A 25753-nucleotide genomic window follows, 5' to 3' on the forward strand; every position below is an offset into this window, starting at 1 on the left:
GCTCTGGGGGCAGGGCAGGTCCCTAGGACTGAGACACATTGTCAAGCAGAAGGATAAGTGGGCACAGCTGGGATGGAATTGGGTCAGTAGACTATTAGGGGTGGTGGAACAACAGACAGACTGGGTGGCAAGCTCTCCTGTGCCACCCTGCTGCCTTAGGCAGGCAGTGCTGCTGGCCAACACGCTCCATCTTTACTAGTATAAGATGAAATCAAGGCCCCAGAAGCTCCTACCAAATGCCCTAGTGGTTCTGGTGCCTGCTTGCTTGGGAATCCTGGCAGCAGGTGACAGTGTCGCACTAACTAGCAGAATCTCTGGGGCTCAATGAAAGCTCCTGGTGGAGGACTCCCCTGGTTCTCCCAGACCAGTCCAAGGCAGAAGCAGAGTGCCTTGTGTACTACTCCTGGGAACAGACTCCTACAGCCGACACCTGGTGAGCCATCATCTTGCTTGGCCCATGGCTCTCATGCTCTTCTATGAAGGAGGAAAGAGGAAGCTGCTGGGTACAATGGGCCATTTAGAAAAGCTTTTATTGCAAATTCCATTCTGCATATTGATTTTTTTTGGAGAAGACATGAGTGCATCTTTGCTGAGCACATGGATATAAATGGCAGCAAGAGAACTGAGTTGTGACTTAAGAACAGGATTTTTTGAATCAACAGAGTTAGTCATTTAAGCAAAGTCAAGGTTAGGGATGTGATCATCTTGCAGGTTAATAAAATGCTGTCCTCCCTTGGAAACAGCAGTGATGGTTTTGATAGGATCAAATGTGAGCTCCAGGATCTGATTGCTGTTGGGGTGCCATGGGCAGGCTGACATCACAGAGAAGGGTCACAAGGCCAGTACCCAGCTGGCTCTACTTTGGGCCAGAGGAGGGTGTAAAGGCCTTGTCACAGCCTGCCATGCATGCTTCAATTTCCTCCACGGTCCTTGGGACACAGGTCAGCAGCTCCATGCCACTGTTAGTCACGACAACATCCTCCTCGATACGGACCTGCGCCATACAAACAGGATGCCATCATGTCCTTGCTGCCTTAATGTCACATTAGCAGTGCCAATCTGCTCCAGCTTGACTGCTACCTGGGGGAAGCTCTCTGAGGGATGGGACTAGTCTTTATGACAAGACAGACTGGTCTCAGAGCCTCTGGGGAAGATATAGCTGGAGGCTTCTGTATGGTCCTTTGCTTATACTGTGTGCTCACACGGAGCCCCTGGGACTGGTAGGCATTTTGAAGAATCTCTTCCTGTTGAGAAGCAAGGTATCTGGTGACAGCCTACATAATAAAGGGGGTGGCCAGGACTTAAACACAGTCAACTGTCTTTCCACCTTTCTCCAAGGCACCAGTGGGGTGGTGGACATTCTGGGAATAAGAATGTGGGGCCCCCAGTTACTCACCCCACCAAAGTTGCGGAAGCGCTGCAGGACCTCGTGATTGAAGAAGCAGGCTTGGGCTGGGTCTGCCAGGGCCTGGGCCAAGAGGTGGTCGATGAAGTAGATCCCCGGCTCCACGGTCAGCACCATGCCTGGCTCCAGGTGCCTTGCTGTGCGCAGACTCCGCAAGCCAGGCTCATCAATGCGCTCTACACCCTGTAGAGAGAGATGGAACCCAACTGAACACCACAAGGCTGGCTACCAGGATTGAGAGACAGCCAGACAGGATTGGCTCCAGCCCCCTGGGTTCTTCTGACTTAGTGTATCCATCCCAGTCTAACCACAGGAACCCTCTGCCCTTTCTGTCCACACCTGTATTGAGGGCATTCTGACCCTTGGCGACCCTCAGATCTGCCTTCAGGACACTGCTAATGCACACATACAGGACCAAGCTGCCAGGTAGGCCCACAGGGCTGGCTAGGTGTCTGGCTGCTCTCACTCAGGCCCTTCTGCAGGTCAGAAGCTAAACCAGGGAAGCCAAAAAAGCTCTTAGGGGGTTGCATGGCCTGCAGGGCCTTCCTCTTCTTGTCTTCCAGGCAACTCAAGTGGAAGCCAGACTGGAATGGCTCCTGCAGACCAAGTCAGCCTTTTCAGTAGAGGAAGGGACAGGTCATCAGGATGGGCCTGTTACCACCCATACTGGCATGTAAGTGCCTGCTCATGTCTAGCCTGGGCCCTAGAAAACAGCCCTGTGCCCATTGAGGGTGCTAGTGGTCATTGCTTTCTGCTGAGGCTCTCTGCCCTGCTCCTCCAGCTCCCCAGGGCAGTCATCTGGCCTATGGCCAGGGCCTCTGAGCAAGTGGGCAGCAGAGTAAGCTTTCTGGTCAGGATCTGAGTTTGCCCTGCCCTACTTGTGGCTCCTCCAAGGACACCCAGCTGCTGGAGACGGAGCTGTCATTTCTGACTGTTTGGGGGCCAAGAACATCAGTCTTCAATTAGTGGTTCACATAAGGTAACCAGAAACAGGCTGGCTTGGCCTCCAAGGCTGGGCACAGCAAGGAGGTCTGTGACTGGGATTCTGTGAGGGTAGGGACAGGCACTATGACCTGGTGTGAGCAGGCAGGATGAAGGTGAGGATGGGACACAAAGGACCCTGCGTCTTGTGGGCCATGCTCTGGAAGAATCTGGCTGGCCATTGTCAGCCTTGCAACACCAGCCTCTAGACCAACAGGCATGGAGGCTGTGGGGGAGGAGGATGCTCCTCAGAAGGCCCCAGGCTTCTGTTTAGGTGAGAGGTGCTCCTGTCAAGGGCAGGAGCCTGCTTCCTGTCTGCCAGGCTTTTGCTCCAGAATTTTATAGTTGCCACTGAAAGCCTGTACCTTCTGCTATATCCTAAGTCCTTGTCCCTTCCTTCAGCCATAGCTGTGAAAGCCTGTTGAGGGCCAAGGCCTGACCAGGTCATGTCTCTTGGGTTTGTGTGTGTGGGTGGGTGGGTGGGGGGAATGGCGCACTGGAAGTCAGGGTTTTGAGCATGCATGGTGAGTGTTTTGTCACTGAGCTTATACCCAGTAGGCCCATTCATTCCATACTGTTCTATGGGTGTGGAGGGGGCACAGCTTCCTGCCACTTAGGAAAATTTAGGATCATTACTCCAACTGAGACTAGGGGAGACTAAAAGATATACCTGTCTGAGCAGCTGCTCCTAGGGTCTGCTGGGTTGGGGGTTACAGGCTGACCCCCAGCAGACATAGCTTAGCAGAGGAGGATGGTGAGCTGGTCCAAGTGACCTACAGGCCAAGGGTGGGGTGCCAGCCATGCTAGGGGTGTCCATGCCTGCTGCTCTGCCTGGGCAGAGGGGGGCTCAGCGAGGCCTCAACTTGTCCTGGACTCTGAGAAGAGACCCAGATGTGTCTGGAGGCCTGAAATAAACGACTTTTATAGGAAAAGCCATATTTTTTCCACAGTGTTTATCTGTCAGAAGAATAGACTGAGCACAAAGGGCTGCTTACTGGAAAAGATGAAAACAGTTTGCTGCCAATTTTCTTTGGTGGAAAAAAAGGACTTTGGCGACTAATGAATAACGAACCTCAACTAACAATGTCTGGAAGGGCCTGCTCTTGGCTCCCTGCACACAATAGGATGGACAGAAATTAGGAAATTAAAACTGATTTTGTTTCTCCAAATTTAACTGTTTACACTTGAGAAAAAAATAATTGAATAATAATGCTTCTCTTGAGCAATACTCCCCTCCCCCAAAATCATTCTTAGTGCTTTCAAAATACCCCACAGCCAAGACGCTGGGTCTAGTCTTGGCTAACTGGCTTGTGGGCCCCAGGGTGTGCACCAGTTGCACAATCTGCCCCCTGCACGGTGGGCACCAGGCCAGGCTGGGCAGCAGGAACAGGCCCTGAGGGGCTGTAGCCACCTGCCCAGTAGGGCTTCCCAGGAGCCCTTAGGCACCCACTGGGTGGTCCTTCAAGCTGGCAGTAAGAGAAGGAGAGGGAGCCCTGTCTGAAGATGCCCTTCAAGCCTTCCTCTCCTGCCAGAGGCCCAGGAGGCAGAGGGTGAGCCAGCTAGGGAGCTGGAAAGGGGTCTGCTGCTGAGCTTCTAAGGGCTGAAGTAAGCTTGAATGAAGGACATGCAGGGTTTGCTGTAACCCTGTCTGTGAAACCTAGCTTCTGTTCCCTATCTTGGGGAACCTTTGCACAGGTGCTATCACACAGCATGTGTCCTGAGGCAGGCAGTGGCACCACCTCTAAGTCTGAAGCCCATTCAGCCACTGGGGAAGATCACTTGCTGACCCACCCTCTGTGTATTATAGAGAGACCCATCCCTCCTGCTTTACTGTATCTCCAGCAACATCTCCTGCCCTCCAAAACTCTACCTCACTCTATCCTAGTAAGGGCCAGGCTCAGGGAGACCAGTGTGCATACTGACCTCAGGGTAGCCTCCCACATCGTGCACATCTAGGCCCAGGAAGTGGCCGAGCCCATGGGGCATGAATACTGCTCCCAGGTGGACCTGGAGCATGGCATCCACACTGCCACTCAGGAGGCCAATGCGTGTCAGTTCCTCCAGGTGGATCCGGTCAGCCAGCCGGTGCATGTCAGGCCACCAGACACCTGTGATTTAAGGAGAGGCCGTGATACGCCAGGGCTCTACAGACCAAGGGGTGAGGGCCCAGACTGAGGTGGGCCTGAAGTGAGGACAGGGATGCATACTGGGGACTGAGTGTATCCAGACAGCCTTTGAAGCTCAGGATCCAGAGACTGCATCATAAAGCTTCTGCCACCGAAAGCCAGGGCCTGGCTATGTCCACTCAAGCAGAAGCGAGTGGCTCAGGCCTCACAGAAGGCGTCAGCTGGGGCTTTGCTGTTGGAGAGGGGCAGGAAAGACCTGTGGCCTGGGAGAAGGCATCCCTGCACACCCCAGAATGGCTGACTCAGACTGGAAGCTGCTGTGTGAACAAAGGTTTCAAGGTGAAGGAACAGTTGGCGTGGCCTCATCCTCTGATGGGCAGGGGTCTGGAACCATTTCCATGGTTGCCTAGATGTCTAAGCCCAGGCTGCTAATCAAATTCATCTCTGCCCCATGTTTCTGCGGCAAAGGTCACTGTGGAGTCTCCTGTGCTGGCTAGTTTTATGCCATCTTGACACAGGCTAGTTATTTGAGAGCAGAGAACCTCAATCAAGAAAATGCCTCCATAAGGTCATGCTGCAGGCAAGCCTGCCTGTAGGGCACTTTCTTTTCTTTTCTTTTCTTTTCTTTTCTTTTCTTTCTTTCTTTCTTCCTTCCTTCCTTTCTTTCTTTCTTTCTTTCTTTCTTTCTTTCTTTCTTTTTTTTTTTTTTTTGTGGAGCTGAGGATCGAACCCAGGGCCTTGCGCTTGCTAGGCAAGCACTCTACCACTGAGCTAAATCCCCAACCCCTATAGGGCACTTTCTTAATCAGTGATTGATAAGGGGAGGGCCCAGCCCATTGTAGGTGGTTCCATCCCTGGGCTGTGGTCCTGGGTTCCATAGAAAGCAGGCCATATGGAACAAGCCAGTAAGCAGCATCTCTCCATGGCCTCAGCATCAGCTCTCGCCTCCAGGTTCCTGCCCTGTTTGAGTTCTGCCTTGGACTCCTCAGTGGACTGTGATTCAGTATGTGTAAGCCAAATAAACCATTTTCTCCCCAAGTTGCTTTGGGGGTGCTTCATCACAGCCACAGAACCCTAACTAAGACACCTCCCATGCACACAGCCTCAGGGGCCAGATGGGCTTTGTGGCTTAAGGACTGAGTCAATCAGCACGTAAGCCCCTGAAGGGCTTTGGACAGAATCCGGGCTGCCTTGCCTGCCTGCTATGGCACTCTCCTTCAGCTACTCTCCTCCAGGGAGAGCACCCACAAGGACCTGGGCCCAGGGTAGTCTTCAGTGCTGGCCCCATAAAACCTGAGCCTAGGTCACAGTCAGAGGGTAGAGGACAGCACTGACTCCCTCCCCCAGGTCAATGTTAGTCCTATGAGTGGAATGTCAGCCCCCAAAGGCCTCCCTGCCATGTCCTGCTCTGGCTGAGCCAGACCTGCCATCACATCACCCCACCCCTTGATGAGCAATGTTGTAAGGGGATGGTGGGGAACCCTATGTAATTCAAGGCTCTACAGCAGTGGCTCTCAGCCTGCAGGTCACAACCCCTCTGGAGGTCAACCCCTTCACGGAGGTCTCATCAGATATTTACATAACAGTAGCAAAATTACAGAAGTAGCAACAAAATAATCTGATGGGGGGGGGGTCACTACAGCATGAAGGATCTGTGTTAAAGGGTTGCAGTGTTAGGAAGGGTGAGAACCACGGCTCTACAGGATAATGAACCGGAAAGGGCCAGGCCTGGAAGCTCCATGGCCAACAGAAGGCTGATGAGGGGCCCCTTTCCTTGCCAGAGATGGCCCCCAGCAAGGCTGGCAGTACAGGGTCTTGCAAGGTGGTGAGGCTGCAAGGCTAGTTCATAGGGTGCTGTGACCCATGGCCCAAGTTGTATGTGTGGAGAGGTGGAGCCAGCCTTCCTAGAGTCTAGAATCTGCTACTGGGCAAGCCTGGTTATTGCTGCCTCATTATCTGGGGCCCTCCAACCCGGTCTGTATTTGTGAGTGGGGCTTCCATCAATGGTTGGCATTTCAGAAGTGGAGGCCGGGTAAGTAAAACCCCAGCTGTTACTTATGTGCTGTGACCTGATTCCCTGATCTACAGGTGCTGTCCCTGTCCAAGAGCCCCAACACTGGCCCAGAAAGCTGCCTGGCATCTCCAGCACTAACCACTAACGATCTATCTATCACTTAATACCAGCCAGAGCCAGGTTTCAGCACTCTGGCCACAGTGCTGTAGCTGTGTGAGTCAAGTCTACCCCACTCTGGCTGCTGTTCTTCCCTAAGACCCAAGTGGCCAAGCCTGGGGGACTCTCCAGAGACCAGGTTACCTTCTGCTCTAGAAGCACACAGGGTCTTCCCCTGTTACACCAGGGCCTGGGCCTTGGTTAAGCTAGCCTTGTCGGGTGGTGGGTGGTGTCCCCAGCATCAGCGTTGCCTCCCTAGAGACATCCCCCTCACTGCTGCTCCTTGTACACTCCCTGACACAGCTGCTTAATTGCTTCTCATGTATCTCCACCAGAATAGTGGTGTCCCCCATGACACCCCAAGACTTGGCTTTGCAGAGCATGTGCTCCCCAGGTCTGTGTGCTCTGAGTTCAGATCCTACAAGCATTCAAAGAGCTGTGCTCACTCAGCTTCTGGCCAGCCCAGCACAGGGAACTTAGAAAAGGCTTCCCCTTCCTTTGCCATCAAAGGGGAGCCCCAGGAGAGGCTGGCCCCAGCCTTGCTTGCAGGCTGATTTCAGTGGTGGGCCCACAGGCATGGCTGGGCCTCGACTAAGAAAGGGCATCTATCAGGTAGACCCCATGCTTCATGGTGGCTCCTAGGGGTGGGCTACTGGCACCCAGCCCAACATAGGGCCTGAGCCCCTGTACTGCCTCCATCCTTCTTGCTTGTACATGCTCAGATGCCAGACACTGCTCTCTCGGCTCTAAGTGCGGCTTTCTGCCTGTGTGTGGTTAGGTTATGACAGTGACTAAACCTCCAGTGACTTGGCCTCAGCATCTGGCACGGATGGTGGTTACAACCCCCGTGGCTACAGCGGGGCCCCTGAAATATGTGAAGGTTGCCATCCTCTGGCAAGGGTGAGGCTGGGCACAAACCAGTTCTGGGCTGGAAGACATCCTTGGATCCCCAGCAGGCCCATACTAGCCATTAAAGTGCTCTATATGGACTGGATGAATGTTGCCTTGCTCTCCTACCTCCCCCATTCATGTGGCTAACTCTTACCCTGGCTTTCTGGAAACAGCATTATCCCTGGATCCCTACCCACTCTCCTTTGACCCCTGGATACTGCTCAGAGGCATCTCCCCACTCCTGGGGGAGCAGCTTGACCAGGGTGTCAACTGACAAGACCATATCCCTCCTGTGGTCTCACCTATCTCCCTGTGTGTTTCCCACCTGCAGCTCCCTGGGGCCGAGATGCTTCTCCAAGCCCCTATTCCTCTTCATCTTGGGCCCTTGAGGGACTTCCTCCAGGAAGTCCTCTCTGATTGTCCCTTCCTGGCCTACCAGGGCCAATCCATGACAGCCCAGGAGAGTGCCACAGGGTGGGATTCTAGCCTTGCTTGGTGCCTGGCACTTGCTAAGTGTGAGGAGTGAGCAAAGTGCCAGCCTTCCCTATGGCTCTTCAGCAGCTAGTACTAGAAATCCAGAGTCCTGGATTCATGAGTGACCTTCATCCCACTCTGAATTCAGAGCCCAGGCTGCGAAGAGTATCCTAGAGGTTAGCACCTACTTAAGGAGCTCAGAGAGGTGACAGTTCCCGTGTCCAGGATCCAGGATGGGTTTCTGCTGGCCCCGCTCCACCTGGCTCCCTTACTTGCACTCCAATGGGCCTGGAGCCTGGTGCTGCTGCTGGAGCCAGGGGGGCCTCTTAGAGCTTCAGCAGCATCCATCACAGCCCCAGGCTTCCTGCCCAGACTGACAGCCCTGGGGGGCTCCCCAGTCAAGCCAGGAAGGCAACAGATCCCCCTTACCTACCCCCAGGGTACTTGGTCAGACAAAGAGCTCACTTCATATGTGGACAATGGCCCTCATGGGATGGTTGATGTGGAAGCCAGGCCTGTGGGGTGTGGGAGCAAAGGCATAAAGCCCAGGTCTCAGGGCAGGCCCTGGGAGCTGCAGTGAACTAGCTGCATGGCAGGCCAAGCTGGCATCAGGCCCAGGGCCTCTAGCCCAGCCCACCCTGCAGTGTCTACTTCGGGACCTTGGGGACTCATTCACCCTTCAGAGGGGCAGGAAGCAGCATGTGTCCAGGCTGCAGGCGCCGTGATGCTGCTGATGAAGCGGAGGCGGAGCCGTCGTGTGCACACTTCCTGAAACTTCCCTCTGCACTCTGGGAGCACCCACGCAAATGCTTGGAGCTGGGCAAAAAGAGCAGGGAGCTTGCCCTCATCCTGCAACCAGTGTGAATGGTGAACACTGGACTCAAGATAGCCTCCCAGGTCTGGCTTCTGCAAAGGGCACTACATGAGGTGACATGAGGTCCCTGTACCATTAATGGCACAACCCCCATATTCTTCAACAGCTCTAAGGACAAGGGTCAATAGGAAATCTAGCAACTTCATCCTCCCCCTGCCTGCCTGCCTGCCTGTCAGGGTAGGAGAGAGCCAGGAAAGGTGACCCCCCCCCCCCCAGGTCAATAGAGGGCAGATCAAGTCAGCTGTGATGCTGGCCTGTATCTCCTGCTCCACCTGGTCATCACCTATGTTCCTCCCAGGCTCCTCTTCGAACAGGAGTACTGCTTGTCATTGACAGCTAGCCATTACCTCCGTCCCAACACATACCCCCCACTCAGACGGCAGGGGCCGGAGGCAGGGCCAGAGCCAGTGGAGGACCAGGGCTGGTTCACATAGTTAGGGCCACAGCAGCCTTCATCACCAGCAGCTCAAGGTGTGTGTTGTGGGGGCAGATTGTAGCTGGGCAGGATAAGGGGAAATGGTGGGTCCCGGGAGGTGACTGAACCAATGAGCCCTGGCAGGATTGAAACTTCAAGACCCAGCTGGTGTGGTGGCACATGCCTTTAACCCCCTTAAAAGTAGGCAGTCTGTAGAGTGTGGGCCATTGTCCCTGAGACACCAGAGCCACTCGGAACTTGGACTCCACCAGCCAGCACCGGTGGGTAGTGTTCTTCCAGGTGCTAGAGCAGCCTTTGCACACTCCTGCAGCCTCTCCAGTGACCTCCCTGGCAAAGCTGACCTCCACCCTTGCTCTCTGAGTGACAGGCTGCTGCTCCTTTTGGCCCAGGACAAGGAACCAAGGCCTGCATTCTTCAATCCCCTGGGGCTGCAGCTACTGGTCCATGTGTGTTCTGACCATTCTAGTTCCTGCCTTTCCCTTGGGCGTTGTTGTGTGATTTCCTGCCTGTCTTTATTTATTCTTCCTTGGAAGGTCTCAGGAAGCAGCCAGGCAGTCTCAGCAGGGCGTTTGTCTTGGCTCAGAAGCTAAACCCACAAACCAGGGGCAATTCTACTGAGATGGGCAGGGGGCTGGCTAGCCATTGCCAGTTCATCACTATGGTGAGGCGATCTGTCCCCATGCTGAGTTCTGAGTGAACACAGGACTCTGAACCCTGGAGGCCAGCCTATACTGTGTAACCATTCAAGAGTCCAGCTCTGCCCTGGTGGACCCTCAGAGTGTCGCACTCTATGGAAAACAGCCGGGGCTGTGTTCCACCCTCCCACAAGGAGTCTTCAAGCTACCAGCATGGACTCACCTAGGCCAGGTCTGTGCCTACAAAAGCCCAGCATTAACAAGAGTGGACTTTAGGGAGGCTCTGCCCCATGCAGTCTGCAGGGGTGGACTCAGAGGAACTGGGTCTGGATGCTCCAGCCTAGTGGCTGCCCAGAGTAGTCCACCATCCAGCCAAAGGCCTCCTTGAGTACAAAGTGGGGTGCAGCTTTGTAAGCTTGGCCATGTTCTGGACAATTGGAGTGGGCTGAGGGGGCTACTGTGTTGGCTGAACTGCTAACTGTAGTGGTAATGTCCAGTGCCAACAAGTTTTGCAGTGGCCAAGACTCAGGTAGCATGGAAGAAGGGAAGTCTGGCGCTCCCAGGTGAGCAGATGGAGACACTGTTGTGCTGACAGGCGGATGCCCTCTCCAATTTGCTCCCCTTGCATCCACTCCTCTGAGGCCTAGCCCCTCCTCCAGCCTCCACTGTGGCACGTGGCAGACAATCCCAGGCCCTTCTTCCTTCTGCAGAGGTGGGGGTCCACAGGGCTCACTCCACGCTCCCATGATTACACCTGAGGGTGGCTGGGCTGAAGTTGGCCTTGGAGCTCTGCTTTGACCAGTGGGGACAGCCTCTTCTGGCCCAACACCTGCCCTCCACTGCTGCCTGTAGAGGTTTGAAGACACTACCCAATGTGATGGGCTACCGTCACCTCAACCCACGGAATGACACAGCTGTCTGCAGAGAACGGCTTGAGGTCAGCATCTCAGATGCTGGATGGCAGAGACCTCAGCTTATCACAGGGACCGTGACCAGCGGAGGGATCTCGGGGGAAGGTGGACCCGTTTCCTGGTGGAGTGGCAGTAGTACACATCATGGGAGATAATACTAGACCCCACCTTCTCAGCCAAAACTATGCACTTCGAAATACTCATCATTTCAATGACATAATGTTCAAAATGAGCAAAAGTGCTTGCCTGTGGTGTAAAGAGAGGACATTGTACCCCTTAGGTGGCCGCTCCACTGACTTTAGTTTTAAAAGGGCCACAGCAGCCATACTCTGCAGCTCCAGCTCCCTCCAGTGGCTCGATCACAGATATTGAGAGCCCAGGTTCTTACACTGCCCTGTGTGGGTCTGACTTCCCCGTGCCCTGGCTTGGCCTTGTCTAATGCTCAGAGGTACTGTTCTCAGGCTGCTCACTGTGCCCTGCAGCAGCCCAGTGAGCCAGTCTGCTGCCCACAGGAATGCTTTCCTTTCAGATTTCCCTGGTCTTCCTTGCGGGGCACCGACTTCCTGTCAAGCTCTGGTCCTGCGTACTGAGTCGGGGTACGGAGCTGCAGGGTTGGGTTCTGGCTCTAGTGTGTCTTACTGCAACCACCACCCCGCAGCCCCTGGCTTCTGGTGGGAGCTCCAGGGCTAGACGGGGGCTCTTCTCAACATGCCTCTCCTGAAAATGACTGATGTGGAGGTCCCTCCACTGCTGAACAGGGCCCTGAGATCACAATGTAAATCATTCCAGCAATGGGCCACGGGGACACAGGGGACTATTTAGTCAAATGCTGAAACATCCAGTTCTGGGGCTGCAGCATGCCACATCCTGGGGCTTTTACAGTTCTGGAGACCAAGATCGATCGATCTTTCTTTCTTTCTTTCTTTCTTTCTTTCTTTCTTTCTTTCTTTCTTTCTTTCTTTCTTTCTTTCTTTCTTTCTTTCTCTTTCTTTCTTCCTTCCCTCCTTCCTTCCTCCCTTTCTCTTTCCTTCCTTTCTTTCTCTTTCTCTCTTTCTCTCCCTTCTTTCTTTCTCTTTCTTTCCCTCCCTTCCTCCCTCCCTCCTCCTTCTCTCTCTCTCTCTCTCTCTCTCTCTCTCTCTCTCTCTCTCTTAAATCAAGAAACCATGCAGATGTGCAAATCTGGCCACTAGAGTCCTTAGAAATACTTCAAAAATGCAGTTTTCAGGCCTCCCATGAGCCACCATAGCCCCTGAAACTTACTCACCACTCCCAGGTCATAGAAGAGCTGGGCGGCTGCTGCTAACCCCTGCCCTTAACAAGAGTATGGGTGCCAGACCTGGCTGGGTCTGCCCTAGAGTGGATTGCTAGCATGGGGAGCTACCCCGGCTGGTTAGAGAACACGGAAACTGCAAAGCTGGAGCCCAGCTTGCAAGCAGCATGCTGCTAGGCCGGGCCCACACTGGATGCCTTGGACCTCCACTGTGTTGTTGCCCTCTGCACAGTGACCCCCACATGGTGTAGGGAGATGCCTGGGTTCCAGGAAAGGTCTGGGCTGCCCTAGGGCTAGCTGCTTTGGGATGAGGGAGGTGGGTAGGGACAGAGAAGCAGGGTTTGGGATAGGAGAACACTCTTGAGCTAGCATCCCAAGTTCTCATTTCAGCCCTCATCGGGGCTTCATGTTAAAGAAAGCTGGGGTCTGCACAGCCAGGGCAGGCCATTCTACCTCTCTGAGCCTGTGACCACCCAATGACCTAACAGAGTCCTCATCAGCAGGGTTAGGCCATCTGTGCCGGGGTGGTGTGGGTAGATCACCAGGTGGCAGACAGGCCAGGAAAGGTGCCCCATGGCCAAAGGGAGCCTGGCTGCAACAGATACTTTTAGGTGCTGCCTAGTAGCCATGTGCCCACAGAGGGCCTGGTGTGTGTGTGTGTGTGTGTGTGTGTGTGTGTGTGTGTGTGATTGGCACCTGAAAGCTGTGTTCAGGATATAAGGAATCCAAAACCCACAGGGTGGGCTCAAGGTGAGAACTCAGCAGAGCCCCACACACCCCACATGCTCCCCTTTAGGCAGAGGTGCATGTACAAGGCAGAGCTCCCGTGGCTCAGTGCCGTGGACGGGGAGACCCATGGGGTTGTGTGGTCAGTGGGGGAACTAGTAACAGGAGGACCTGAAGGCCCCAGAAGGAAGGCTGTAGAGCTGGTCCACTGTCTTCCTACAGAGACTGTCTTGCAGTGGGAAGCCACGGGGCAGTTTCCGGGAGCTCGATAGGTTGTATGGATGTGTGTGAAAGACCCAGGTGGTGGCCAACAGAGAAGATGGCTGTATGGAGAGGCCACGAGGCCCAGTACTACCTCTGCAGCAGCACTGTGGCCACAACAGATGGCTCACTCGTGCTTGGCAGTCTCCGGGTTTTCTGTCATTCAGCTTACCTACTACAGGGTGCTGCCTCCCCATGCACAGACGCACACGCACATGCACACGCACACGCACACGCACACACAAAACAAAACAAAACAAAAACAAAAACAAAACAAAACAAAACCCAACCAATCCCGACGGGGATCTTCATGACTCAAGGTCGTGTCCTCTGAGTGAGGTGAGAGCTTGCTCCGGTGTTCCACCAGATGCAGTATGCAAAGCTGACCTGGACCTTCCTCAAGTGGACTCTGTTTTGGTCAGGGCAGGGGAAGTGTTCATGTCCCAGTGACCAGGGTGGGTGGAGGGGTGTGTAGGGAGATGGGGATGGATGGGACATGGGGTCACAAGGGGCTGAACTTCCAGATCTGGCTTTGTCCCTGACTGGTGGTCAGCCCTGTGTCCTTGGGGTGCTCTGAGGGACTCATACCACCTGGAATCTAATTGGCCAAGCATGTGGAGTGAATGTAGACAGACTTCAGGGTCTGTCCCGCTGGTGTCTGTCACTCCGTACTCCTCCCTCCCACTACCAGGCAGGTCCTTGGCGCCCTGCTCTCTTGTCCCTCACCTGGCTTCATGGCGTTCATGACAGTTCTGCAGCTCTTCAGCACCGCCTCGTAGATGGCCTTCTGGTCCTCTGTGAACTTGCCATTGGCAGGGAAGGAGCAGGTGATGTCAGAAGCAAAACAGTAGTACTCTCCGCCCATGTCAAACAGGCTGCGGGGACAGGGTGTTGTGAGGCAGGTGGGCAGATGTCCACACCCCTTCACTCTCTCTGTTGGGGTCTGGCTGCGGCAGGAGATTGGCTGGTGAGGCAGGTTCCCTTCCAAAAGAAGGGAGCGATGCAGGGACCTGGGCCCAGTGGTACAGGCCTGTCACCTCAGGAAATTGGGAGGTGGAGGCAGGAGGATAGAAACTTAAAGACTGAGCTGGGTGGTGGTGGAGCACACCTTTAACCTCAGCACTCAGGAGGCAGAAGCAGGCAGATCTCAAAGCGAGGTTCCAGGAAAAAAATCTTCAAGATCTGCCTGGGTTACAGAGTAAGTTCGAAGCCAGCCTGGAAACTGAGAACATCCCGGAAGAGTAGAAAGAGCATTGGAGGTGTCACTTAGTAGATGACACCAGCCTGCATACATGAGATCCCAGGCTCGATCTCCAGAACCACAGAAAGTAAGGAAAAATGGGAGGAAGGAATGGAAGGGAGGGAAGGAAGGAGAGAGGAGGAGGAGGAGCGGCTGGCTCAGCCTGTCCTGGGAAGGCTAAGGAGACTGGGCCTAGCAGCCTTAGCTGGGGCCATTCAGAACAGTGGGAGAGGCCCATGGAAGGAGGAGGATGGCTAGGTCTGCAGATACCCACATGCCAACCGCCTTTCATGTGAGCATGCCAAGAGACCCCTACTCCTGCCTTGCTTGCACCTAGGACACATCTGCCCAGTGGATGGAGCTGCACCAGGTCTTTCTAACAGGCCCACAGTGCTTGGGAGGAACCAGCAAGTGGCTGGTGCCTCAGGTGCTGCTCTATTGTCTGGTGTCATCTGCTCAGGTAGGGCAGACATGTCTCACCAGCATCTGAGAAGGGGCAAAGAGGAGACACCAGAGTGTGTGTAGTCCATTTAGCAGAGCTTTCCCGGGGACAGACAGAGGTGCTGCCATGTGGTCCCCAGGTGGGTGGCTGTGCAGGCGGAGCCGGTGTAGAGGACTTAGAGCAGCAGCCTTGAGCCAGTGGAAGCTGGACAGTGGTGGAAAACAGCCAGACCTGCTAGGTCAGGGCCATGGAGCTACCCCTCCGGATGCATGTCATGGCTCCTGGGAGAGCAGAGCCACGTGATGGGCCATGGTGCCCAACAATGGGGACAGGTAAGAATTCTGCCCTGTGTACCCTCTGGGATGGAGCAAGAAGAAGGCTTGTGGGCCTGGCCTGGATTTTGGGACATGGATCAGTCTCCCATGGTATGGTATGGGGTCACCTCAGAATGCCAGAGTGTGACTAAGGCAGGGGGTGTACGCAAAGGGCACCCCTTCCCAACCTGCCCCATTTTAGCACCCCCAGCAGGGTCCTGCAACAGAATTAAAGCAAGGGCCTATTCCTGGGGCCATGATATTAATCCCAACCAAACTTGCTCATGGACCAAGGTCCAGTCTTCCTGTACCAACAGAGGCCAGCTCTGCTTAGTGTGGTAGGGGATGGCCATGTCCATCTGCTGCCAGACACTGCTGGCCAGTCTGAGCCCAGGGCATATCTGTGGCTTCCTTTATGAGGGCCTCTCACCCAAATCCTACTCTAACGGTAACCACAAACATTCTAGAAGTTGCCTGTGTACTAGTGTTGAGAGACAGAGCATGGGGCAGGGTGGGCCCCTGACTCTGCCTGTAGAGCATGGATGCTGGCCACATGGCTTGCTAGACAGTACCGGCTACTGCACAGCATCTGATTTCAAAGGAAAAACTCCAGTGCTCAGGATGCCTGGACACCATGCTGGAATCCAAAGTCCTTGATGAGGCACTTTTTAATCTCCTGACTCTTCTGGTTGCAAAACATCATAAATGGGGTCAAGAGTACAGTAGGCGAAGCAAGATAACATCTCAGGTGATTCCTAGGGGGTGGGCAGAGGCACCCCACCCCCAGCATGACAGGGAACTTTGGCTTGGGTCAAAGTCTCTGGGGGACCCTGTGTGGAGCAGACTCAAGGGACCTGGGCCTCACTTCAGGAGGACCCACCCAGCTCAGTTACAAGAGGGCCATGGAACAGAGAGGCTGGAGACACACCTAGGCATCTGCTCTCCAGGGCACTGAGGCCCTTGGGGCCAGAAACTGCCTGCAGGTTTACTCCTGTGTAGGGCGTGCTCAGAACTTATCCTCTAGATAAGGCACATGGAAGCCCCAGACAGCAGGGAGACTGAGGCTGTGAACACAGGCCCAGCAAAAGCCCTCAGTTGAGGGAGGTAAACATTTCTGTCACCTCTGCCACTCAGCCTTCAGGACCCCATTTTCCCACATTTTAATTGGGAGGGTGATCCTTGCTAGCTGAAGGTGTGTAAGGGTCTAGGGGCCAGTGCAGGCAGCAGTGGAGACAGAGCTGTAAGGGGTCCCAGCCTCGGGTGGCTGGGCTTCCCAGACTCAGTAAGGGAAACAATGCTTGGTGGTTTGGTGGACTGCAGCATCTGAGAACAAACGGCCTGGGTAGACAGGACGGGGTGAGGTGTGTAAGAACTCATTCCTGGAGATGCCACATAAAGGGTGACCTGCCGTCGCCCCTGGGGAAGAAGATTCAACTGGTGCTAGTCTAAAGGAGAAACAGAAATGAACTATTTTTAAAAACCAGGAAGCTCACAAGATGCCACGACATGCTAGAGTCATCTAGAATGGGGCAAAACAAGATTCTTTGAGGGCACACCAGACTGAACCAAGTTCTCCAAACTTTCCCCCAAACAGAGCTGGTATGATGGGCGCTCTCGTCCAGCTTCTAAAGACTTCAACTCTATTTTTTGTTAAAATCAGCCACTTTCTGGAGAAGGAAGTGTACAGCCCGCCAGCCAGCCCCATCCTGCCCGGCGACGCTTCGGCACGGGCTTGAGTCTGTTTTTGTGTTCTCAGTTCCCCATACTGTCTGCCTTTTTCTGTTGTTGTTTATTGTTTTAAGTCCTCCCTCAGTGCGTTTCCATGCTTAAGTGATTCCGAGTCAAGCCATTTGGAACCCAGGGACGAAAGCCATCGCTTTTGTGCATCACCCTCCAGTCCTCCGTCTACTGCGCCTGGCCTTTCCATGCAGAACTACGCTGGAGCATTGGGTCATTCTTGGCCCAATCGAGAATGCAGATCTCCCCTTCCTGGCGGTGTAGGGACATCCACCAGGGACACCTCCATCACTGGCCGAGTGGGTCTATGTGATAATCTGAGACATCTGGGAGATGACATGTCTCCAAGCAATGTGCTGGCGTCTCTTCCCCACATGTGTTCCTATGGCTGTGGTTCTGGCTGGGATGAACGTTCTGTCTTCCTCTGGCTCTCCATGGGGCAGCTCCAGGCCTGGGCTACCTGCCACCACTGGCCCACCCAGACCCTCTCCAGGTCCTGCTCAACTCCCTTAGGCCCTGTGCAGGGACAAGCCAGCCCACAGGCAGAAGGCCTCCAAGGGAATGCTGCAATGTTTATACAAGGGCCACTTTGTACTCAGCTTGTAGCTTCATTTTAATCTGAGTATGCAACGCATACTCGGCTGCTTCTCACCCAAGACTGACATCTTCCATGCACATGTGCTAAGCATGCTTGCTCTGTATGGACTCCACAGTTTGCATGCCAGGCTGGAGGGGGAGAGACGGGGGTTCTAAACAGCTGAAAATGCTCATCTACCCTAGACATCAGCCAGGGTTACAACAGGAAGGTAGCTGGTCACGTTGTCTCCACCAGCGCATGCCTCCAGGCTGGCCACAGTGGGCATCTGCCTCTCCAGTTCACAGGTCAGCTGCTGACTCCCAGCTCCCCCCAGGATCTGTGCATGCCAGTCCTCAGAGATGGCCAGCGGCCATCCTCAGTGCTCCCCTTGGTTACAGGTTCATCCATGAAGTGGGCCTCTTCCTACAGACTCCTCAGGGTCTAAGGAGGCAGGGACGGTCCCCCATGCCAGCAGTGGGTCCCTACCCCCAAGACCTAGAGCCACAAATCTCCAATGCACGCTCTAATGAGAACAGTTCCATGCTGGGGTCCTATGTCTGCATAGAACTGGCACTGCCCTCTACGAGATGTCACAGAACACTCATGCCAGGCCAAGCCCCAAGGAGAGCACCACACTGTAGCCTGGATCAGAGGCAGGCACTCAGCTGCTGTCTGCCTCAGCCTTGTGGGCTCAGGGTTGGGCACCAGGGCAGTGGCTGTTGTGGGTGGGGGAGGCCAGCAGTCATGTCACGCAGACAGCACATGCTTCATTTCACTTTTTTGGTGACTGGTGTCTTGTGATGTCTGTGAGCACCCGGGCTGTCTAGACTAGCGCTTTTTAAACCATGGGTTGTGACGTCAATGGAGTGGGTGCGGCCACAAAGCAGTGACAAGCTAAACAGAAGGGACAGAAGCACGTGGGGAAGGCAGCTGCTTATGGCCGGAGGCCTATCTGCAAATATGAGCCCTGGCTAGAAGGCTAACGGTCTTCTGCGAGGGGCTATTGAAGTCCTCGGCCGACTCAGCTGGCCAGACAGCTGGCCAGGGCCTGTGTTTGTAGGAGAGTTTTCTCGCCCCAGAGGCTGGCATATCTTTCACTATAAAATGCTCTGGGTGGGGCCCCCTAGTGGCCACCAAACATCCTTTAGAAACAGCAAGGCTGGGGAAGGGGGATAGAGTTGAGCCTAGCAGCAGGGAGCTAGCTGTGGATGACATCCTCCAAAGCCTACTGGAACACTAAATACAGATAACAAGGAGCTTGGAGCCACAGGCCTTCTGCAGCAAGGGAAGAGCCTCGAGCACAGGCTCACCCTGCCTGGGGCCACAGCTGGCAGCCAGGCACACGATCAGAACAGGCACAATCATCTTATCCCAGTGCACGGCTCAAGTGATGCAGGGTCTGCTGAAGCCCTTGATATCTGCAGCCCAGGGGGAGGGCTGGCATGCCTGTGATGGCAACAGCTATGTTAGACATCCTGGATGCCACCCAGGCTTCAGCTGTGACCCAGGGGGACAGCAGCACAGTGCTGGGTCCCTGTAAGTACTAACTGTTCTGGGATGAAACCACCCTCATTTCTCTGGATTTTGGTGACGACCTTACATGGCCATTATCAGAGCAGAGAGACAGATGAGGCCAGAGGCCACAGCAGGGATGGAGAGGGAGGGGGCACTCGCAAATTGCTAAGTGCAAGGTTAGGACAGGCCTGTCCCTAGCTGGGCTGCAGGCCCACCTCCCACACCCAAGGACGGCACAGCAAACCACAACCCAGAGAGAGTCCTGGCCGAGTCCTGAGGCTACACTGCCCTCTTCTGGCCAGTGCTGGAAAGCCTTGCACACCATCTCTCAGCCACCACTTGGGGAGTCCCAGACCTGGAGCACATATGCACCTGTGATCTAATAGGTTTGGATAGAAGCCATGACACCTAGCTCCTCTTCTTGTTTGTATAGGGTGGAAGGCAGCTGAGGAGGAGTGTCCCAGCTGCTTCTCAAATCAGAACCCTCACGAGGACATACCCTCTGCTGTGTGGGGTGAGCTTGCATAGGAGTCAGGAGAAGCAGAGAACTTGACAGCTTGGGTGCAGAGGCTTTCACCAGAGTGACTCAAACTGGGATGCTCTCTTCCCATGGATTTAGGATGAATGGTGGGTTTCCTGTTGGTCCAGGTGCAGCCTGTCTGTCTGTGGGCTTCGATGGCTCAGAGGGGTGTTTGAGGACCACTCCTTACCCAGAGCCCGCGGGGCCTGGCTCCTTTTCTGTTTCTCTAGATGTGTTCACAGCCACCTGATTGAGCTAGATGCAGTGGAGAGGATCTTCTGTGGCCTCCCACTCAGGAAGGGCCTCCAGTGACCTTGTTCAACACCACCCTTCATGTGAACACGCTGGAAGCATCAACTAACAAGATCACCACACTTGGCAAGCCCTGTCATCCAAGCCCTGCCTGCTTGCCTCGAAGAAGAGAACCAACTGCAGCTGATGTTTCCTGCAGAACAGTGACCTGATCAACGGGGTCATGGGCACTCCAGGGACACAGCTGGAAGATGCTCTGGGAGCCAACAGGAAAACTTCAAGAGCTCAGCAGCCGCAGGCCCTGAACAGGCCTCATGACTCTGAACTGAGAGAGGCCAAGACATCTGAAGCCACACATGTCACCATCCTTCCCTGGGATCCACACACAGCAGCTGGGCGTGGATCTGGCCCAGAGAAACAGGAAGGGACCTGGGAACCGCTGGCTAGGATGTGGGATGGCCTGCAGTACTTGGCCTACAAACTGGATGTGCAGTACAGACCGGCCTGGGCAGCATCTAGACCTTATGGGTGAGGACTGTGGCCCACAGTGGCTGGAAGAGGCCTGAGCTGACTTCCAGCCCCACCCGACATTCCCATGAGCCCACAACAGTGGTTCATGTCCGCAATCCGAGCGCCTGGGAACCCAAGGGCACTGCTATACACATCAGACCAACCTGGCTACAGTGTGAGACCCTAGTTCAACTGTTTAAAAAAGTTATCTGACTAAAGTAGGCCTGATTGGCGCTCTGCCTTGGCCCAGGGCTGGAAAATGTGCTTCAGAGACACAGAAAGCAGGAGGAGTCCAGCCTTTCTGGCTTTGCAGTTCCACTCCAAACTGAGGGCGGGGGGAAGCCTCTGTGCCCAGGATCATACAACATGGCTCCTGGTGCACTTGTGTGGATATATGCTGAGAAGTGTGGGCATACTCCTGAAGGGACTGTCACTCAGCACCTCCTCTCCTCACTGCTCTGAATGAGCTCTGACTCCCCACATGGCCCTATTACTGTTAAAATATCTTTCATGTCAAAAGGTAGGTAGGCCCAGAGACCACCCCTGTGCTTGCCTGGAATGCATGCCCTGTCCCAGGAGGCACTCAGCTTTGGGACAGACTCCACTCTATACACATATTCTGGTCCCTTACCTTATGATGAAGGACTGTGGCTTTATGTTGGGATAACAGTGAGATTTATTATTTACCGAATGCACTAGGTGCTTGGCAGATCAATTTCAATAAAACAATGGATTATAAATGCCACCAGCAATCTGGCAGTAGCAGTAATCAACAAAACATGTTCTAAATGCTGCATAATAAATTGACTATAATAAACTCATAATGATTCTACTGGCTACATTTCAAAGTTAGCACTAGAAAAACAAAATCACCAATTTGAGTTTGGCATAAACATCCATGGAGTTCCTCAGCTCACTTCTGTTCACAGCTGTATCAGAGGTACAGGTGCCTCATGCTGCCTATGAGGGCTGAGGTCACAGCAGGTGGGCCATAGAGAGGCCCAAGGTACACAAGTATCCTGGCTGGCCCCTAACCATCTCTGGGATCCCCAGGATCCAGAATGCAGGCAAGGCTGGTCTTCTCACAGGGTAAGAACCCCCTTTTGGACAGATAAAGTAGATAGTGAAGAAGCAGCTGCTTTCTCTGGGGTGTACTGAACTCAAGCAGAGTGGAGCTCCCCCAGGATGGCAGGGACCTGCTGATGTGGCTGGCCTCAGCCTTGGCCCAGGGAGGGGATTCCTGTCCTGTCCTCCAGTCCTAACCAGAATAGGCCAGAGCCAAAGATCATCAGAAAAGCTCTTAGGCAGTGGGACCTTGTGGTATAGGCCAAAGTGTCAGCTCCTTGGAGGCCGAGGCAGGAGGATTGAAACAAGTCCTGCCTGGAAAACTTAGTAAGACTCTGTCTTAAAACTACTAGTGAAAAGAGGGCTGGGGTGGGTGTGGGTCAGTGCAGAGTGTTTGTCCAACACACTGAAGGCCCTAGGTACGAGCCAGTGACAGGAGCTGTGGGTAAGGGGCAGGGGACTCAGGGAGGGGGAAGCTTGGGGCCATCATAGTGCCTGAAGAGACCAGCTGGCCTCTCCTGCTGCCACTGGCTCCACCGTGGCCTCCAGCTGAGCCAGCTCTGAAGCAGCCACCCCTCTCTCCAGTCCATGTGACACCTACTTGTGAGCCCAGCACCCTGCTGAATCTCAGCCACTCTAGCCCCAGCTGGGGCCCAGTGAGCCCGCAGCCTGTGCTCCTGTTGTAGGACTGAGTGGCAATGGCTCCTGCCTCATCTCTTGCTGGCTCCCACTTGGTTTATCAGCTTGGACCCCTGGAAGAGGCCATTTTCAGCCCCTGTGTAGCTGGAGCTTTCCTGCCTGGCCCACAGTCAGGACAAATCTCTCTCACCCGCCAGTCCCACAGTTGCTCAGACCCCAGCAGTGAAGAGTAAGGTTTTCAGCTCTCAGCTATTGCTCTGACCTTGTGGCTTTTAACTCTGCAATTGGCTCTGTGTTTCTTACTTAACAAGACGGTTACATCTACACCCTGTGTTCCTTATATGCCCTTCCTGCCATTATTGTGGGGAGTCCTGAGATATGTCTGTTATCTCCACTCACAGATGGGTAAACAGAGGCATAGAGAGAAGAAGCTCTCCTTATGGAAAGCTGAGTGGCTTGCGCCAGAATGTCTTATGCTGATGCTGGCGAATGTACTGGCCACTCATGGGCCAGTGTGGACCCTGGGATTGAGTGCTTGTCTCGTATTTGGGAGTGACTACTGAAAGCATGGTGTCTTTCTCAGCAGCTGGTTATCTGTCTGTCCATGCATGTGTGCTCCCCCTCTGTGGACATGGGCTGGGAACTCTTGGGAGCAGGCTCCCCTGGGGCAGGGCCAAAGCCACTGTGTGAGCAGCCATCACAAGAAGCCAAGGCCAGGGAATGAGTGCCGCAGGGGTCGAGATGGCAGCTGATGGCCCAGCCATGCTCCACTGTGGTACTGCCTAGGAGCCCAGCTTTGAACAACGGACCTCAGCAGCTAAGAACTAGTCAGGCATGGAGGTTTATGCCTGTAATCCCAGTGCCTGGGAGGCAGAGGCAGGAGGATTGCTATAAGTTCTTGGCCAGCTCTAGCTAGACACTCACACAAAATAGACATCTAAGAAGTAGACAGGCCAGGGACCCTTTGGTCAGTTGATGATCACAGTACATCTGAAGGCCAAGGCGGGTGGCTCTGTGTGGCTTGAGCCTGCCCTGGCCAGTGTCTGGTGGGGACCCTGGAATGAGTGCGGATCCCTCCAAGCCCAAGGGTGGCAACCCAGCATGCTCTGCCTGCACTTGCCCGCCATGGCCGTGTGTGGAAGGGAGGGTCTGGCAGAGCTAAAGCAATGGCCATATACGGCCAGGAGCTTGATGGCCAAGGGTAAAACAGTTTTCAGGGGGGGAGGGGCTCCAAGGTTGGAAAGGACAGGACGGGAGACACAGTCAAAAAGCAACCCCACAACCCAAGCCCCTTCCCAGCTCCACAGGAAGCCACAGGGAATCTTGTTGGCACCCTGCCTCACAGTGTTTACTTGTTGGGTGTCCTTAGGCCTGGAGAGGGCAGCATGCAGGCTAGCAGCAATAGCAGAGAAGTCTGGGCTGAAAGCAGGCCCAGGGCCTTGCTTAGCCAACCCTCTTGGGACAGGGACCCAAAAACCTTTTGGCTGACACAGATGTGGGGTGTCTGCTTTTGTCCCAGCTGTTCATGTGCACAGTGTGGTGATGGCAGCTCAGCCTCACTTACCACATATCTCCATCCTTGATCGTCCGGTCATTGGGGGCCCCGGCATGGCCGTAGTGCAGCACAGCCGCATTCTCACCACTGCAAAGAGCCACAGACGGTAGTTAAGAGCCTACTGGCACCCAGCAGGACCTGGAGGCTGGACCAGCGCCACAGCGGGTGTAGAGGAACATAGTGTCCCTGCCTGCCAGAGCTGGGAGCAGCTCCTTGGGTGGGACAGCTAGCTAGGCAGCTGGGAATGTAGGCAGCATATGCGAAGAGCAGAGAGGCTCATGGGCCTGGAGAAGAGCTAAGGGCAGGGAGGTTTCATGGAAGGTCCTAGTAGTCTCAGGAGCCTCTTAGGAGTCCTATCCAGGACCAGAGCAATGAGAAGCTCGTGGCTCCCTGTTCCATGGAGCTACCCTAATGAGCAACACCATTAGGGGGAAATTATAAGTCTGTCCAAAGGGGAAAACCCCACCTGGTGTAATATTTATGGCCCCATTCGGGAGTCTCAGGAATCATAAAAGTAGAAATAATGATTTTCTCTCTATCCACCAGAGAAGAACATTTCCAAGGACAGAGGTATTTGGATGTATTATTCATGTGTGAGGACACTTGCTCACATCAGTGAGAGCCGCCCACCTCTGTCCAGGCTGAGCAGGGACTAGGCTGGAGGGATGGAGCTTGGGAGGCTAGCTTGGGTCAGGCCCAGACACAAGAGACCACCCACAGCTATGTTGTGCTCATATAGCCACACTCAGAATGACACCTGCAGCCAGCCACTCACACAGCTGTGCATGGCCCTGGAGACCACATAAGTGCAGTCAGAGCCAATGGCCACCCCTATGGCCATGGTTAGTTCTACCATGTGTGTACACAGGAGAATATCCCTGTGTGCAGATGACACAGCCTCAGTGTGCCACACAGACACCCACATAGAGCCCAACATCTGCTCCCAACCATGCACTTACTCTTATTAAAGGACTCAATCCCAGTACTGACATAGCCCCACCCATGTTTCACCCCCATTGCACACAGCAATTGACCTATTTGCTACATGCTACCTATATGTTTGTCTTATGCTACCTGTGCACATATGTGACCAAGCATGGGGTGCCAGCAGTAGAGGGCAAGGTGATTTCCAGGCACTGATGTGGACACAGGAGTGAGCGAGTGCCCCTCAGCTGGGGGTTGGGAGGATGGAGTGCTCCCTATGGCCTGTCCTCCCACGAGGCCCAAGACTTACCTGCAGCAGATACAAGTATAAGAGGTATGGCGCATGCCGCCCCGAGAGTAACAGTAGTGCTGGAAGAGGCTGTGGAGAGAGACACATGGTGGGTGTTACTGAAGTCTGAATGGTCTTCATCTTCAAATGCAGATCCTTCACGTAGACCTGCTTCTGCTACATCACTGAGCAGGCTGGACTTCCCCAGTGAGTGTGAACACAGGGCCAGTCCTGGGCCACAGAACTAGGGAGGGCAGAGGGTGGCCAGAAAAGAAGGTGGGCACAGCAGGAGGCAGGACCCACTGGAGCCTGACCCCTGGGAGACATGAGGGACACAGTTCTATAGGGCTGAGGGTCTCCCTATGAATCTATGACTGGTGTGTTACCCTGGGCTGCCAAGAGAGGGCTATGCAGATGGGGTGGCAAGGCAATCTCCCGGGAGGTGAGGAGACAAGTCTTGGGGGCAGGCTCCAGGTCTCCCTGCTTGAGAAAGTATAAGCCAGTTGGGCTTAGGGACAGGCTCACCCCTTAAGCAGGGAGGCCCATCAGCAAGGGCTGAAGGGACAGATGGGCCCTGACCCCAGTGCCAAGGGATGTCTTTGGGAGAGTGGGATATCATTACAGTATTGTAGTCTGAGAGAGTGAGAAGGGAGCAGGGAGATTCTAGAAGGCTCAGCACCGAGAATGTGAGGGGTTGTAGGAGGGGCAGCGAGCTGTCTCCTCGAACTGGCCCTATGCTGCTTAGAGGAAGCGCTTCCGACCAGAGAGGTGATATCAGAAGGCACACACCGTAAAGGCAGCCCTTGGGACACTGAGGCAGGAAGGCTGCTGCTATGAGCTCAGGATAGGCTTGGGGTACATGTCCAAATTCTGTCTTCAAAAATCCCAAGCTAAACAAGCAACCGAACAAAAGAGAGCTAGGGCTGAGGACACTCAGCACTGAAGAGCAGGCGCTGCCGTTTGCACTTTGTTCTCAGCATCCACACCAGAAGGCTCAGCTGCCTGCACCTTCAG

At 54.4% G+C, this 25753-nt stretch overlaps 1 protein-coding gene across 2 annotated transcripts in view; it reads right to left on the reverse strand.

Annotated features, from left to right (window-relative positions):
* Positions 1 to 511: 511 nt before the first annotated feature.
* Pepd (peptidase D) overlaps positions 512 to 25753 on the reverse strand; it is a 133352-nt gene continuing 108110 nt past the window's right edge. For both annotated transcript variants that reach the window (XM_036185182.1, XM_036185190.1), the window contains 6 exons: positions 24761 to 24829; positions 23536 to 23613; positions 13887 to 14035; positions 4310 to 4494; positions 1397 to 1588; positions 512 to 994 (listed from right to left, as the gene is read on the reverse strand). In XM_036185182.1, the coding sequence (XP_036041075.1) occupies positions 857 to 994; positions 1397 to 1588; positions 4310 to 4494; positions 13887 to 14035; positions 23536 to 23613; positions 24761 to 24829 (811 nt within the window). In that variant the 3' untranslated portion in view covers positions 512 to 856. The remainder of the gene's footprint in view (positions 995 to 1396; positions 1589 to 4309; positions 4495 to 13886; positions 14036 to 23535; positions 23614 to 24760; positions 24830 to 25753) is intronic.

The sequence above is a fragment of the Onychomys torridus genome, chromosome 1, assembly GCF_903995425.1.
Source record: "Onychomys torridus chromosome 1, mOncTor1.1, whole genome shotgun sequence".
Lineage (NCBI taxonomy): Eukaryota > Metazoa > Chordata > Mammalia > Rodentia > Cricetidae > Onychomys > Onychomys torridus.